The 17,021-nt window shown below is 38.3% G+C and overlaps 1 protein-coding gene across 1 annotated transcript in view; it reads left to right on the forward strand.

Annotated features, from left to right (window-relative positions):
• The window catches only part of LOC120564323 (transcriptional enhancer factor TEF-1-like), a 137,108-nt gene that overhangs the window by 52,365 nt on the left and 67,722 nt on the right, over positions 1 to 17,021 (forward strand). The window contains exons 3-8 of the mRNA XM_039809172.1: positions 1,691 to 1,755; positions 2,194 to 2,256; positions 7,615 to 7,746; positions 8,052 to 8,101; positions 11,340 to 11,401; positions 14,716 to 14,843. Of these exons, the coding sequence (XP_039665106.1) occupies positions 1,691 to 1,755; positions 2,194 to 2,256; positions 7,615 to 7,746; positions 8,052 to 8,101; positions 11,340 to 11,401; positions 14,716 to 14,843 (500 nt within the window). The remainder of the gene's footprint in view (positions 1 to 1,690; positions 1,756 to 2,193; positions 2,257 to 7,614; positions 7,747 to 8,051; positions 8,102 to 11,339; positions 11,402 to 14,715; positions 14,844 to 17,021) is intronic.

Below are 17,021 nucleotides of genomic sequence, written 5' to 3' on the forward strand. Positions count from 1 at the left end.
CATGCGATTAATGCGATGAATAAAATAAAAAATGAACGGGTTATGCTCAGCCCTTAATTGCATCGCGATTAACTCGTTAATGCAACCCAGATAGATAGATAGATAGATAGATAGATAGATAGATAACACATAATTTCATGAAATAAAAATAAATGTCTTTAAATTTTGAGGACTCTGAAGTTGTAACCTGGTCAGACTTTGGAGGCCACTGTAGTGCAAACACTATCAACTACTGTGTTTTATATGTAATAGGGCTGCATGATTATGGCAGAGATGCAGTGCAGTGACAATTCTACAGCAACTTGTTGCCCTCACTACTGTAACAATATTGGCTGCTGTGTTTCAACAATGTTAAGCCTTTGTAGGCAAGCTTAAATTCATCCTGGTGTCCGGTCAAGATTTAGCTAGTCCTCTAGCCAATAGGCTAATTTATAAATAATAATTAATAATAATAAATTAATTCATACAGTGTAAACACTGCAGGCTATCCCATCTACCTCTTTCTCCACCAGCGAAATATCTGGCTGAGTCGAGCAGTCTGATTCAATTTTCAATTCAATTTTATTTATAGTATCAAATCATAACAAGAGTTATCTCGAGACACTTTACAGATACAGTAGGTCTAGACTACACTCTTAATTTATAAAGTCCCAACAATTCTAGTAATTCCCCCAAGAGCAAGCACAGTGCGACAGTGCGACATGATGTGCGTGGATATTACTTTAGGAAGTGCTAGATAGGATATGCAGAGCAGACTCCAACAATATCACAGTCGTTAATTTAATTGAAAGAAGCTAAAATCGTGATTGGGAATTAATATTCAATGGATTGTGCAGCGCTAACATATGAACACTTCTCTGTCACAGGTTTTCTGGATGTAACGCAGTGGTTTTCTGCTCCTTTTCTCTCTCTGTCTCCCTCTCCCCCACTAATCTATACTAGCCAGGTCATGCTGAGCCTGCTATGCTCCCTATTGAATGGGTTGAATTATTCAGCATTGTAAGCGCATGTCTGTGCGCCTATGTGCATGGGTACAGCTGTCCTGCTGGTTCCTTTAATCAAGGGACGGCCGGTCAGCATGAATACCTGTATTGTGTGTGTGTGTGTGTGTGTGTGTGTGTGTGTGTGTGTGTGTGTGTGTGTGTGTGTGTCTGTCTCTCTCAACAGGGGCATCTGTGATTAAAGGCCTACTATGTGAAAATGCACGTCACAGGGTCGCTGGGTCAACAGCGCTAAATCAGGCACTAAGTTGTTAGGGTCATATGATTTCTGATTGTGAGAAGGAAAGATAGTTTAAATAGGGTTTAACGTGTGTGTGTGTGTGTGTGTGTGTGTGTGTGTGTGTGTGTGTGTGTGTGTGTGTGTGTGTGTGTCAATAGCCCTTTTCACACAGCCTGTTCAAGTTGGTAATGTTGCGCAGTTTTGGGGGACAGAGTTGATTTGATGTTAGGCCGACAGCGGAGGTAGTAACAGAGCCCAATTGACGTCTGTGTAAAAGTGACAGCCAGCATGGTGGGACTACACCCACACACACACACTACATACCTACGCTATCTAAAATTATGCAGGTGTTGTTTGGTTCAGTGTAAAAAAGCAAAGCTGGCATAATGGCGGATCTTTTTTACGGCAGTATTGCAGAATGTATAAAAAGGCTAATGTTTTAGCAGTATGTTCTGTCTTTTCCCTCCAGGTCGAAATGAGCTGATAGCCAGATACATCAAGCTTCGAACAGGCAAGACGCGGACAAGGAAACAGGTAATAATGGGAGTGTGCACTAAATCCAATCATGTTGTACTATCTACTACCAGGTACTATCCACAACTTTTGCTAATGCAAAACCAATAACAAGTGTCAAGTTAAGTTTAGCCTTCCCTTACCATGCAGTGGAAATACGGTATTAGTATCTCAGTTCTTGGCCTGTGGTTCCAAGTTTCTTTTCGCTCTCTCAAAAGATGTGCAAAGATGGGTCTTTTCACTGTTGTCAGCGGTGTGTGTGTGTGTGTGTGTGTGTGTGTGTGTGTGTGTGTGTGTGTGTGTGTGTGTGTGTGTGTGTGTGTGTGTGTGTGTGTGTGTGTATATGTGTACCCTTTCTGTGTGGCAATAGTCCTTTCATAACCATGGCAACTCACTGTTTGGTCTTTTCTCCTCTCTTTTCTACCCTCCAACCCCTCTCTTTTCTGTTCCTCTCTCCAGGTATCCAGTCATATCCAGGTTTTAGCCAGAAGAAAATCCAGGGAGTTTCAATCAAAACTGAAGGTAAGGGGTGAAGTAATATTAACATATTTTATTTGAATGGAAACAAGCCGGACTGAATTGATTGTTTACTGTAATAAAATAAATGGTTGATTAAAATTTATAGTAAGGGTTTTTTAATCAATATAGATCTAAATACTAACATGTTATTGATGTTACAGTGTATACTGTTTACTTTAAAATTATATTGGAAAAGATACTCAAAGATATCATTGTATAACTGACAAATTCAAAACTAGATAAAAAATAGGGATCACAACCTAAATTAAGGACATTTACATTTGGGCATGTTAATATTGGACTTTTATGTAAAAAGGAAACTCCTAATATGAGTGATATGCTTCAAGGCACCTAGTGTTGACTCCTCTAAAGACAATGGTTATCACAGCTTTTTATTATAGATATATCATTATGCCTGCAGCTAATTAATATTCCTATTATCAATCAACCTGTGGATTATTTTCATAATCAATTTCAATTTCTCACAGCCCAAGCTTGAATTTTAACATTGCTCATTTTGTCCAACCAACAGTCCAAAAGCCCAAGACATTTCCAATGATATAAAACAGAGAAAAGCAGGAAGTCTTTACATTTGAGAGGCAAAAACCAGAAAATGTATGGCATTTTTTTTTTGGTTTAAAGAAGTCTGCGATTAATAAATAGTCAAAAAAGAATACTGGTTATTAGTGGTTGTCTTGGTGTTTGGTGTTTTAAGCCCCCAACGTCGCACTCAGATTAGGCAATGATTAGGGTTAGGGTGTAAGGTTAGGGTTAGGCGCCTTGAAGTCGACTGTCGCAGCGCTGCCTAGAAGTTGATGTTGGGGGGGCTTAAAACACCATTGAGCGGTTGTCTTAGCACTCACTATATATCATCAAAAATGCTGTATAGTCTCTTTAGTCATTTGAACGTGATGTAAGGTTAACCGTTTCAAAGAACATCAAGGATGTTTTCAAACCCATATGGTTATTGGAAGGAGGAGAGATTTTCTCTCAGTGCAAATTAACCTGACTGAAGCTGCCAATTAGTGATTCTCCAGCTATTGCAGTGCCTCTACAGATGTTACTGGATCCATTTGACACGCTTGTTGGCACTTAAAAGCGTTACCGTGACGACGGTGGGCGGGGGATTAAATGAGGCCTGCATTTGTTAACTGTGGACAGTAGGTGGCAACATCCTGTTGACAGAATTTTATGATTTAAGAATAATACACCCTCCGACCACAAAGTGGGTTGCAAATGGCAAAGTGGCGCTGTCCGTATTTCCACTCGTTGACTCCACAGGAAGTAAAGCAACTGCAGAAGCAATTAACTTCGCGAAAACCATATTGAAATAATGGACGAAGCTTCTGGGCCTGAAAAGTGAAAGCAGTGTGGTAGTGCCTTAAATCTGCATTCTATCTCATTTCCAGCAGGTGGCGACTCCACTGGTAGCAAAAAGAAGTCAAGTCTATGAGAAAATGACCCTAACTTCTCACTTGATACATTACCTCAATAAACATTTGCATAATGAGTTTATGGCCTCAATCGCTACTTTAAAGTCTTCTTCAATGCAGCAATATTTTCATTTTGTAAATTATGGTCCCATTTAATTTTTTTTAAGGGGCTTTAAGACACAAAATAATTATTTAGTATGGAATAAATCAAATACCTGTCAGTCACTGGCTGAAGTTCACATTGCAAAAAAGTTAATTTTCCATCTTGGTCTGGGATACGCATTCAATAATGCTGCGTTCCAGACAAAATGTTCAGCACAAACCCTTCTACCCGGCTACCTAACGTTGACGTAAGCTAGCTAGCTGATACTAGCGATTTCTAGTCTTCGACATATTTTGGGCTTCATTTAATAAACATAACTTGTAGTAGTACACAATTGTATGTGTATTGTTTTGATTACGATGTGCGGAATTACTTTACATTGCCTATTTATTTTCTATTTCTCACTGTTAACCACCGGCGTCTGTACAAGATCAACAGGGGTCGCCACTGTTTGTGTGGGACGTCAAAAACTGTAACTGGGAGTACAACGATCTGGTACGAGTTCACGAGTAGTAAGTTACGGGTTTGACTGCCGTTCCAGGGCACTTTCACGGGTAGTAGGTTGTGAAAACACGAGTTACGGGTTGCCTGGAACGCAGCATAAGTGTGTGTGTATGTGTATGTATGTGTATATATATATATATATATATATATATATATATATATATATATATATACTTAATGGCCTTTAACTTTTTATTGAACTAATGATAACGAGCATGACTGTCCTAAATTCAAGTCATCGTCTTTAGGGACTCAACTCCTGTTTTGTGTGTGTGTGTGTGTGTGTGTGTGTGTGTGTGTGTGTGTGTGTGTGTGTGTGTGTGTGTGTGTGTGTGTGTGTGTCAAAATGTGAACAGGATGGTCTGAAATATGATTGGTGGAAGTTGCGGGTAGCTCTGGTGATTGGTTAAATTTGAGGTAAAATTGCCGTAATTGGACAAATTTGCAAGGTTGAATTCACTGAGATTGGTTGAATTTGTGTGAATTGTTAGGGATTGCGACATTGTGAATACCTGGAGGGACTGTTTAGATTTTTAGAGTGTTCTAGTGTATGGTAGGCTTTGTTTTTTTAAATTGTTTTTTGAATGCAACAGACACATCAACAGAACAAAGTGTGTGTCCTCCAGATCTCCCACAATGGCTTCAGGTAATCATAAACTGAAGAGTCAGAGTATAGTAGTAAAGCATGAATCTTTGAGATTATTTCTGAGATTTGGCCAACAACATGACATTTTTTTTTAACTCTGGCAGCTTTGAGCAGATCCCGTTCTCTTCATTTTAGGTTGAGCCCACCAATAGTAGAGTTGTAGATTGGGAAAGGATAAGCCTTCTAGTTACTACTTAACCTTTGGTTTAGTAAGTTTAGAGAACCAAACTCTGATGTTTGTTATTCCAAATATATTGAGAGATATTGGAGTTAAGCGACTTATAAAAATGCTGGGTTCAAAAAGCATGGAAGATTTTGAAAAAAGTAGTTTAACCGAGGGAGGATGTTTATTTTTATAGTGTTGATTCTCCAAAAGAAGGAAGACTGCAAGGAGGCTCACTTCTTAAAATTGGTTTAAAAATTAATTTTGAATCAAAGGGGAATAATTTGTCTCATATAAATCATTTAGTGGCAAAAATACGCAAATATTTTAGGCCAGTAGGCATTATGGTAACACTTTATTTGAAGGGGTGTGCATAAGACTGACATGACACCGTCACAATTACAATATCGAAAAGAAACCCACACCAAAGGGTGTAGTGAGGTGCTGATTGGAGGTAGACTTGAAAATAAGAAATAGTTTAGTTTATTTCAATCAGTCAGTCAATCAATCACATAAATACACATCACTTATATAACATAAATGGTAACAAAAGTTTAAAAAAAAGTGTCGCCTTAGTTCATGCAGTGTCATATACTCATTTATAATCAATACTGATATTAAAGGTGTAGGTTCAATCATTTGCTTATTACACCTACCCTTTTTACATTCTATTTTATAATTATTTTGGTCTTAGGTCCCTCAGGATATTATCAATTTTATAAAATGTATTATCATTATTTTATATATTTTATATACATATTATCACACATATGTGCAGAAGTAAAAAAGAAGAAGAAATAAACAAAATACATTCCCATTCATATCCATTGCCATACATGCTTCGCTTTTATATTTGTTAATCATCCTACATTTTAGTATTTAAAAAAAAAATCTTTGTAGCATGTAACACATTTTTACTTCCTCATCTAAAAGATTCCACGTTTACTCCTTTTGCTGATATACTTCTTTGTTTTACATTTGTTCTAATCTTTATCTTTGTGAACATGCACATTCCCCTCAGATCATACTAGTTAATTCTCTCTAATCTGAAACTGCTTCTGGATAGACTCTGAAACCATTCTATTTTTGACTTTATACATTATTTGCATTGTTTTGGCTTCCACCAAGTCCCTAAATTTAAGTGTATGTGAGTTTATAAATAATCTGTTTGTTGGTTCAATGTATTCTGCTCTGTTAATGAGTCTTATTGCTCTCTTTTGTAATATAAAAATAGGATTAGTGATTGTTTGGGCCCTCAGGATTTCTTCAAATCAACAATACACACAGATGCTAACTTTGCATTAAAACTGTTATAATTTACCAAAGGACACTTAATGACAAAAGTAATGAACATTTAAAAAACACTCCTTCATGTTCATGACAGGTGTCATGTCCAAGTTATGATGGGTCATGTCAGTCTTATGCACACCCTTTACTTAAGTGTTACTGGCATTATTGACTGAAGTTAAGTAACAGAAAATTGGTTGAAACTGGCTTTAGTTTGCTTCTCCATAAGAGCTGTGACCATGCTTATAACTTTTACTATTTACTACTAACTATTAACCTTTAACATACACTTTACATATGAGAAATATACCTTAGCCATGCAGTATATATTTTATATATGCAATTTGTATATAATTTGCAAAACATGCACTGAATGAAGCGACACACTAGAATTTCTCCTGCCGTTTTTCACTAATTTGGAAGACGGACATAGATTAACAGGCGAACCAGCTTCTCCGAACTTAGGGTCACTGGTGGAGTTGAGGAGCATTTCATGCAGGGGTAATATTGTGATGTGAATGAAGCTCAGGTCCCAATTGTTACCAAAGGTTTATGTTATTACATGCACTTTGCATGTTGTTAACTGGTAATGTTTACTGTTGGACAGGACATTTGTAGGTGACCAAAATGTCAAAACTAACTTTAATGAAGTGAAAACACACAGTGGAATGGTCAAAGTTTAAGACGGAAACACAGACAACTCCCCAAAACACGTATAGGGCCATCTTAATGTACTCCATAGTTAGCATTTCTAGGCCTCTATCCTGTTGCTACCACGGCGACCTGTCAATAACAAGGTAGCCCCACCCTAAAGCATTTCCTTGCTTTATCATATATTTTACTCTAAATGGGACCATAATTTACTAAAAGTTGTATTGAACAAAATGTAAAAATTTGCGATTGAGTCCATAAACTAGGACAATGTTTACTGAGGTAATGAAGCAAATGAGAAGTATGGCCATTTTCTTAATTGCACTTACTCTTGGGAGCTAGTTGAGTTGCCCTCTGCTGGGCATTAGGAATAATTCAGGTTCAGATTTTAAATTTCATTACTTATGTTAATTTCAATTCTTCTTCCTAATTTTTTATTTCTATACTTATTATTAGTTGGTGCCTTGATGTTTGCTCTCACTTTGGGTTTGGATTGTGTAGGGCCAAAATGTAAAGTGTGTTCATTGATTCAATAATGATCAAGGTGATAATGTGTGTTTTTGTTGCTGTGCAGGACCAGAATGCCAAGGAAAAGGCAATGCAAAGCATCTCTTCGATGTCCTCGGCTCAGATTGTCTCAGCCACCGCCATACACAGCAAACTCCTGCCTGGAATAGTACGGGCCAGCTTCCCCAGCAACGCACAGGTAACACACACACACACACACACACACACACACACACACACACACACACACACACACACACACACACACACACACACACTGGATTTTATTCTCTTCCAATAGATATAGGAAACACAAGGACACAAATAATAATAAAGCTAATTCATGTGCAATCCGGCCGCATATGCTCAGATTTGAAGTTCTGACACACACACACTCAGACACACACACACACACACACACACATACACACACACTCACACACACATTCATTCATGGTTTGCTCTCTCAGTCCAGTGTTATTATGGGTGTGTGTTTCTTTTCAGCTGTGGCAGGGGATGATTCCTGGAGGACAGTCTACCTCCAACACTGAAGAGTAAGTCACACTCACATATCTAACTTAGTTTTTTAAACTTTGATATGGATTGTCTTGTTTGTAGTAGATATAGATACCGCAATTATCCTACATCACCAGACATGATCCTCCATCATTGATGGGATTTTTTGCTGATTCACATAATTGATGTCGGAATCTGTCTTTCCTCATCCTGCCAAATACTGACGGATTTTGTCGACTATATTAATACCATATGCAGAGTTTAAACAGTAACGGTTGCCAAAGGCAACCATTTTGAGAAATTGGCAACTAATACATGGCTTTTTTTAATAGTTTTTGAACTATATTATTAGTGGTTTTAATTTTTTTTTTAAAATAGTTTCAATACTCATTTTCTACAGTATTGATGCGTGGGTACCAGCTGCACTTTCTGCTCTCTCTTCTCTTCGACAGCGAGTTGACACCATGTATGTATAATAAGAACTGAATACAACATGTGAGGCGGGGCCCCGTTCATTGCTATGAGAGTTGCTCAGTGCTGTGATAGAGCCAAAACCCTTTTGCGCTGTGCAGCCCATAAAGCAGGTGCAATAGAGACCTCCGCTAGCCCAGCTGGCTACTTCCGTTTAGCTCTCTGCAGCTCTTATACACTTTCCAAATGTTATTGGACTGAATACATCAAATTCTGATAGTGAGTCAACGAGTTGTGACGCTCAAAAAATGTATCCACTGATTTACAGACATCTCTTTCGTACCGAGCATTGCAAGGGTCACGGGGAGATTTTTAGCGTTCTCTCGCAATACATTGGCATTCCTCGCAATATGTTTGTGTTACCTCGCAATACTTTTCTTCTTCCATTCCCGAGATTTTACCTTGAGCTGAGAATGCTGATATACTGCTCAGTGGGCACATTCCTATCTGTTCTATAATCAATACCTATTTCTTAAATGAATGAAAAGATAAAGTGCTTGTGTCGCATGTGGCGATGAACCAGCACTGAATTATCAGAGAATCTGCAGCTACCCTCGGCTTTACGGAGCTTTATAGAGGCTCCGCTCATGTTTTACTAACAAGTCGTAGCTTGTGTCCATTTTATTTCTATGGTTGTATCAAATTAGACAAAAAGTAATATGTTCTTTATCAGACTGTAAACAAACAGATATAACCTATTTAGACATACACCTAAATTAGAAACTGCATGATATGCCGCAATAGACCCAACATTTGGGCTATTGGACACTATTATACTATATTTGAAACCAAATAGGAGATCCTTATACTTGTACATTATTATTAGACACCAATGTATCTAATTTGAAATCAAAATCCTATGCTATTAGATCCCAAATGTGTTACAGTAGATGCCATGCTACCAAATTGTAGACTCCACTTTTACCAACCTGGGCATGTAGCTTCATTAGACAGCCGGCTGTTATTATAAGAATGTAATGCCATATCGGGCAAAGCCTTTAGTCAGACAAAACCCTGAGAGCTCAGAAGACAATACATTTATTTGGCCTTTTATCTAAGTTTCATTTTCCTATATGTCATGTGTTGCTCATTAGAAGAAAACTACCATAAACTAAGTCAAATCACATCTGGTCACATCTGGTCGCTAAATCACACGTCCCTTACGCTTGATACCTTACAGCCCATATGCAGACACCAGACCGTGATGTCTATTGCTGAGGTAAATCTGATGTGATTAAACGGATTTGTCCCACACGGTACAGGAATGTAGACTATTATAGGTAGAAAATGAACATAGGCGACTGAAAGGATTGAAGCCATAGACTTGTCATTGATTGTAACCACAAGTGCAGGCTATATTTTCACATTTCCGTCCATGAACTAACGTTCTTTCTTTGTATCACTACAACGACAGTATTTGTTGATGGACTGTAGGCTATATATCCAACCAGGCCCCCACATACAGCGCTTAGTCCAGTATCCAACGTGAGCGCATCTCTCACTGTGGGCTGCTAATGTGCATTCAAAGTGATCGGCTAATTATTGACCTCTGAAGCCAAAAGCCAGTCAGAGGGACTTAAAATAGGCTAAAGTGCGACCAAGTAATAAGTGGAGCCTCTATAAAGCTTCATAAAGCAAGGGGAGCTGCAGATTGTCTGCAGCTTCAGTGTTTGTTCATCGCCACATCATGCGAACCTCTGACATCACACATTATCTTTTTTATACATTTAAGAAATAGGCTATTGATTATAGCCTATATGATATATGAATGTGCCCATTGAGCAGTATATCAGCATAATTCCCAGTTCAAAGTAAAATTCCATGAGCTGATTCATTGCACTGGGCAGCTGAGTATAGACACACTCAGAAGGTATGAGAAAAAAAAAAGTATTGCCAGGTAATGCAAAACATATTGCAAGGGAATGCAAAACTTATTGCAAGGGAATGCAAAACGTATTGCGAGGGAATGCAAAAGTAGTCCCCTGAAAAAAATCGCGCCGTGACCCTTCCGGGGGCTCCGTACTTTCGCCATATAAGTCTATGGGGAAAAGTATTTTTGGGCCAGTGGGCATCATGTAACGGGTGTTGTAATTCCACTGTTTGGCCACTTGCCTCCGGCGAACTTCCTGGGGGCTTTGTTGACACCTTCAGTCTATGATTGACACCTACAGTCTATGGTTGATACATACACTGCTGCAATTAATAGAAGGCGCAGAATCTCTTCAGACTCCTCTCCATCAGCTCTGCAGAATTTATGCTGATTTATCTCTTTTACAAATATTAGTTGTGCTTTATGTAGTTGATGTTGGACAGTGATGGCATGTGGCTATGAGTCACTCATCAGGATTGTGAATTAAACTTGCCAGAGAGCTAATGGGATAACATTTCACTGGAATTGTACCTTGTAAGATTAATAAAATTGATTGATTCCAGTGCAGTGCCCACACAGTCCCAGCTTTTATTCTTTTATTAAAGAATTTTCCCATTTTCGTTGTTAAGCTGACGTATAACTGCATAATATCTTAATTACTCAAAAGATAAGGTGATTAAGAATGGAAAACATAGATTCAGTTTTGGCAACTAAAGCTGATGCCTGTTTGCCAGCCTTCAACCACTTATAAAAGTTTGTGTTGAGCCCTGCCTGCAGTTTTATTATCTTACATTAGTATCTGTTCATGTGGCTAGTGGGGATCATTGTGTTACAAATTCAAACCCTTTCTGTTTCATTGTCAGCTGCTCTTACATGACCATGTGTTGCTGATGATAATGGTAGTAAGTTTCTGTCTGTCTGTCTGTGTCTCTCAGTATTAAGCCGTTCTCTCAGCAAGCCTACTCTGTGCAGACAGCAGGGACCCCCACAATCTCAGGTGAGAGAGACTGTGGTACTATCTCCTTTCCCTAACGCAAACAGGTGGTCCTCTCTCCTGCCATTTAGGCCACTGGCTCTCTACTGGGTGGTATTTGACTCTTTCTGGGCACCCGGGTCTCCAGTGCGCCCTGAGGGTTGTCTTGTGAAGAGGACAAAACAGAAAAGGTGTCACTCTGACTTTTCTTACATCACTAGTGAATTACTTTGCCTTACTTCTTACAGTATCTACTCTAAACCCATTAAAGTTTAACTTAAAATTAACTATTTTCGCTAAGAAATTAGCATTTATATCCTTGGTTTACTTGGTCAAAATTGTAATTAACAAAACAGATTTTGTATGTGTGTGATAGCGTCCTAACGTGTGAATTTTGAGAGACAAAGTTGGTACTGTCATTTGGTGTCATTTTATTGGTGGGTGGACCAACAATTGCTTATAATTTCACTTTACCTACATTGGACACACAATCAGGCAGTTAACCAGCACTGGGATAGACGTTAAACGTTGCTTAGTCCCATCTGTGATATAGAACTCTACATATAGAATATAGAACTGTACGTATTACTTTGTGACCCCTTACCCATTACCCAGTGACAGGGGCGTAGCACAAGACCCTGGGCCCTATGCATAGGCAGTCCTGATGGGCCCCCATGTTCCTCAACTCCCCATCAAAAAATAAAATAATAATCGGGCCTTTGTACACATGAATCTGTAGGCCTAGATGTTTATAGGGTAATAACTATTAACTGTAATGCTTAGAGTAGCCTGATGACACACATTTCAAACCTCCTTTCTCAACATTCTCTAGCCTACTTTACTGTGGTTACTACTACATTTTGTTTGTTTTCTCTGTACCTTTCCTTGCCAGCCTGCTTACTATGGTGTCTCTCTGATCATCTGTTAATTTATCTGGCTATAGTCCTGGATCCTCTGGCAAAAACTGGTCTACACTGCTCTGCCTACTTTCCAGTTCCTCATCTCTCATTTCCACACTGTGCTCAGAGCAACACTCATGCTCTCTGCTGTCTTCACTCCCATCATCCTCAATCACATCTTCTCTATCATCTTTCTCTATGAAGGATACATTTGATATTAACCTCTTATCCTAATTGTAACCTAATATAATAAAACACACTAAGATGTTAGTGTTACTTAACACCTTTCAGTCAAAATGGCTAAACATGGTTTGCTTTAATTTTGATATAAGCTCACCTTGTCTCAAATCCAAAGAGGATGATGAGGGGTCTGTTGCTCCCTGGTGTGACAGTTTCTGAAACTGAGGGCCATGTGTTTCACTATGTTTCTACTGAATCTGACATAACTATAATGTTGACATGATATGTATCTACCGATGAGCTACCAAGCTACCTATGACACTGATTAGCCTATTATTGCTAATTATAGACATTATAGTCTATTCATTTAAATTAGGCTATTACAATGGTGTGTTGTATGCAAACAGCATTGTTAGTGTAGTTTATTTATTTAGCCTTTACCTCAGATTACATGTATAACCAAATTATCATTTGAAAGTGTATGTTCTGCTCTTTCAATGGGTTGTCTCAGTTCGTTTTTAGTTCTAACGGTCACGGAGATATTCAAGCAGTTTAGCACCATGGATTTCGTTTTCTAGTTTGTGCTCACCTTTCTTTGAAAAGAAGTCAGTTACCAATTGTTTCCCCTGCTTTCATTTTCTCTCCTCCTCCTGTCTTTCCTTTCTTTTTGGTAGCCTGATTTGGCTTTCTTTGAGAAAGACATTTCTACAGCAGAAGTTTGCGCTCCACCAGACGCTCAACTGATCTAACGTAAACAAAATGCGTGCAGATGGACTAAACCATTTGGGGCATTAGCAAGGGGAGGGTGAGACCTTAGTCTTTTTTGTATACAAATTGTCAATCAACCAAGTTATTCAGCCAATACACTAACTTTACATTTCATCTGACATGCATTATGAAATTTAATTAGGAAATGAAAATATCCAGGTGAAATAAAATATATTCCAGACTTTTCAAGGGCCCTTTCACCCCTTGGCCCTGGTAATCAGTATCGGTTTTACCCCCAGTCCGACGCCCCTGCCCAGTGATACAAATCGCATTGCATGAAGTTTTGGGTCAGCACCCAAGATAATTCACTGTATCATTGTTACTAGGGATGCACCAAAAATGTTTAAAATAACAATTTGGTTGATAGCTGATACCAATGGGCTGTTGTTGTTTTTCCCTTTTGTGACAGGGAAACAAATAAATCTTTATTATAAAAAATAACTGAACTGTTTTAAAGTCATTCTTCCCTACATTACACCACTTTTGTGCACAAATTCAATCATACAAATTTACAACTTTAATATATCATTCTTTCACATGAAAAATAACTGCTTCAAAAGCCCCTTTAGCATGCTATGCACTTAATGTTATCTACTCTGACAATAATCTTTCAGTACTTAGGCTACATAGCCAAAGAAAAAATGTGGTAAACATAAATTAAATCTAAATGTAAAAGCCATTAAAAAAGCAATATATTATCCTTGGAGTGCAACACTGCTTTTAAAATCTTTGTCAATCCATTGTCCGCTAAATCACGACTACTGGGCTGTGTGTATTCTTCAAAACAGTCATGTAATGCCTGGAACTCCATCACCTTGTTAGTTATCCCTTTAGCTTTGGCACTGTCCGTGGGGTATTTTCTCTCTTTCTTAAAGGAACACGCCGACTTATTGGGAATTTAGCTTATTCACCGTAACCCCCAGAGTAAGACAAGTCGATACGTACCCTTCTCATCTCCGTGTGTGCTGTAATGCTGTCTGACGGCTCCAGCATTAGCTTAGCCCAGCACAGATCCTGCAGATAACTGGTTCCAACTAGCCTACTGCTCCGAATTGTGACAAAATAATGCCAACATGTTCCTATCTACATGTTGTGATTAGCATAGTCACAGCATGTACAAAAAACAACGTAACATGAGACACAGCCATCTTCTAACAGTAAACAAACTGGGAACTATATTCTCAGACAGGCTTGCATATCACTCCGCCCAAGTACTATATTCTTCCGCCTGAGAATATAGTTCCCGGTTTGTTTACAGTTAGAAGACTGCTGTGTCTCAATGGTTCTACCAATACATCTGTGCATCCCTAATTGTTCCCTTTACATCTAGTTTTGTTAACTGCCTTTTTGTGCTGCACCCTGACCTCAGTCAGGCTTTGTCCATTAGACTTCAGTAATTACATACATTTTACACATTTGTAGCAAAGAATAATGCTAGCATTACTGCTAACCCTGTTAAATAGCATGACTTTATGTGTGTGTGTTTTCTAGGCTATGAGCCTCCCAATGCAGCCCAAACACACAGAGAGCCAGCGTGGCAGGGTCGCTCCATTGGCACCACCAAACTACGACTGGTAGAGTTTGCATCTTTCCTAGAGACACAGAGGGACCAGGAGGCAGTGAGTAACACACACACACACACACACACACACACACACACACACACACACACACACACACACACACACACACACACACAGAGCACCAGTCTACAATAAGCACTCCCTATTGTGTCATAAACAGAGATGACAGATAACCCCACAGAGAACAGCATTAAAGCCCTTTGTGTGTATCCTAGTATGAATAACCTTTGTAACCTCTCTCTCTCTGCTCAGTCTATCTGTTATCCTGCCACAATGTGGACTCACTGTCATTTTTCCTTGGGCTCACAGACAGCTGGCATTCATCTTCTTGCAACTGTTTGGACAGTTAAAAACCTCAAACTGTTCAATGTTGATTTTAAAATAGACTCTGTTGTCATAAGAGCCACTGGTAACACTTTACAATAAGGGTACATCAATTAGCATTACTTAATGCATCAATAAGCATTAATTAACTGTTAATTAAGGTGTCTAATAAACATTTATTAACAATGCTCATGTTTGTTCATAGTAACTAAGGTATTAATTGATGCACTATTTACCATTAGTTAATGCCTTACCTAACTGTTAATCACTAAGGTGTCTATTTTACCATTACTTAATGCAGTAATAGTCCTTGACTAACAGTTAACTTAGGTGTCTCTATTACTATTAGTTAATATAGAAAAAAGCCTGGACAAACTGTTAGTAACAGTTAACTAAGGTGTCTATTTTTATATAGATTATATTTGTTAATGCCTTGAGTAACTCTTAATAACAGTTAATGTGTGTATTTTACCATTAGTTAATGCAGTAACAAGTCTTGACTGTTTATAACAGTTAACTAAGGTTTCTATTTTACCATTAGTTAATGTAGTAGAAAGCCTTACTAACTTTTAATAACGGTTAACGAAGGTGTATTTTAGGTAATGTACTAAAAAGCCTAAACTGGAAATAACAGCTAACTAAAGTGTCTAAGTAAACCCTTAGTTGATTAACTTAATTAAGGTATGTTCTAATATTACTAGGTGGTTGATAAAGATGTTTGATAGCATGTGAGTCTTACGGTTCACAGCATCTCATTATGAGAAAACTGTTTTTATTGTTTACTTACGGGTTATGGTTGTCCACATACTTTTGTCCACTATATTTGTCCATCCTCCAACATATGACTTACTTTTGGTAGAGGGTGAGATCAGTGAAAAGACTCCATAGTCTCCGTGCAGAGGTTTGCTTGTTCCTTTGTCTTCATGTTGAGATTAACTTAAAGCCCAATTTATATAGATTATTGTGCATGCTATATAATCATTACTTAACCATAACTGGTCACTTGATTAATTTATAATAATACTGAATAAGCATTACTAAACCATAACTAAACAGTTATTAATGCTCTTTGGTATCCTTATTGTAAAGTTGAGAACATATGCACCTTAACTAACACTTAAATATTGTATAACAACACTGAATAAGCATCACTGAATCATACCGTATTTTCCGGACTATAAGTCACACTTTTTTTCCTACTTTGGCTGGTCCTGTGACTTATAGTCAGGTGCGACTTATATCTATCAAAATATATATAATTTAACATGTTTTTAAATGTTAATTCATACTGAAAACATTACCATCTAAAGCCGCGAGAGGGCGCTCTAGGCTTGTGACAACTAGAATGCTGCTACTAAAGACAACTGAGAAAGAAAAGAGAGAAACTGCAGGTAGTAAAATATGCAGCCGAAAACGGTAATCGAGCAGCAGAAAGAAAGTTTGAAATGAGAGAGAAACTTGTGAGGGACTGGCGAAAAGATGACTCTTACTGCAATGAAGAAATCAAAGAAAGCTAATCGGCTAATCGCGGGCTAAAAGCAAGATGGCCAGAGCTGGAGGAACGAGTCCACAGGTGGGTGCTTGAACAACGTGCTGCCGGGAGGGGCTTGTCAACGGTGCCGTTACGTCTCAATGCCCTGCTAGTTGTTCTGTGTGCTATTGTATAGTTGAATAACTGTTAATGTGTTACGTTAACGTACCGGACGCCTACCGTATTCAGCCTGTTGTTCTGTGTGCTATTGTGTAGTTGACAGATTAAAAAGGCAGTTTTTGGTCTTTGAGTTTGTGAAATAAATTTCTAAATAAATGCGACTTATAGTCCGATGCGACTTATATGTTTTTTTCCTCTTCATGACGCATTTTTTGACTGATGCGACTTATACTCCGGAG

This window comes from Perca fluviatilis, chromosome 8, assembly GCF_010015445.1.
Source record: "Perca fluviatilis chromosome 8, GENO_Pfluv_1.0, whole genome shotgun sequence".
Lineage (NCBI taxonomy): Eukaryota > Metazoa > Chordata > Actinopteri > Perciformes > Percidae > Perca > Perca fluviatilis.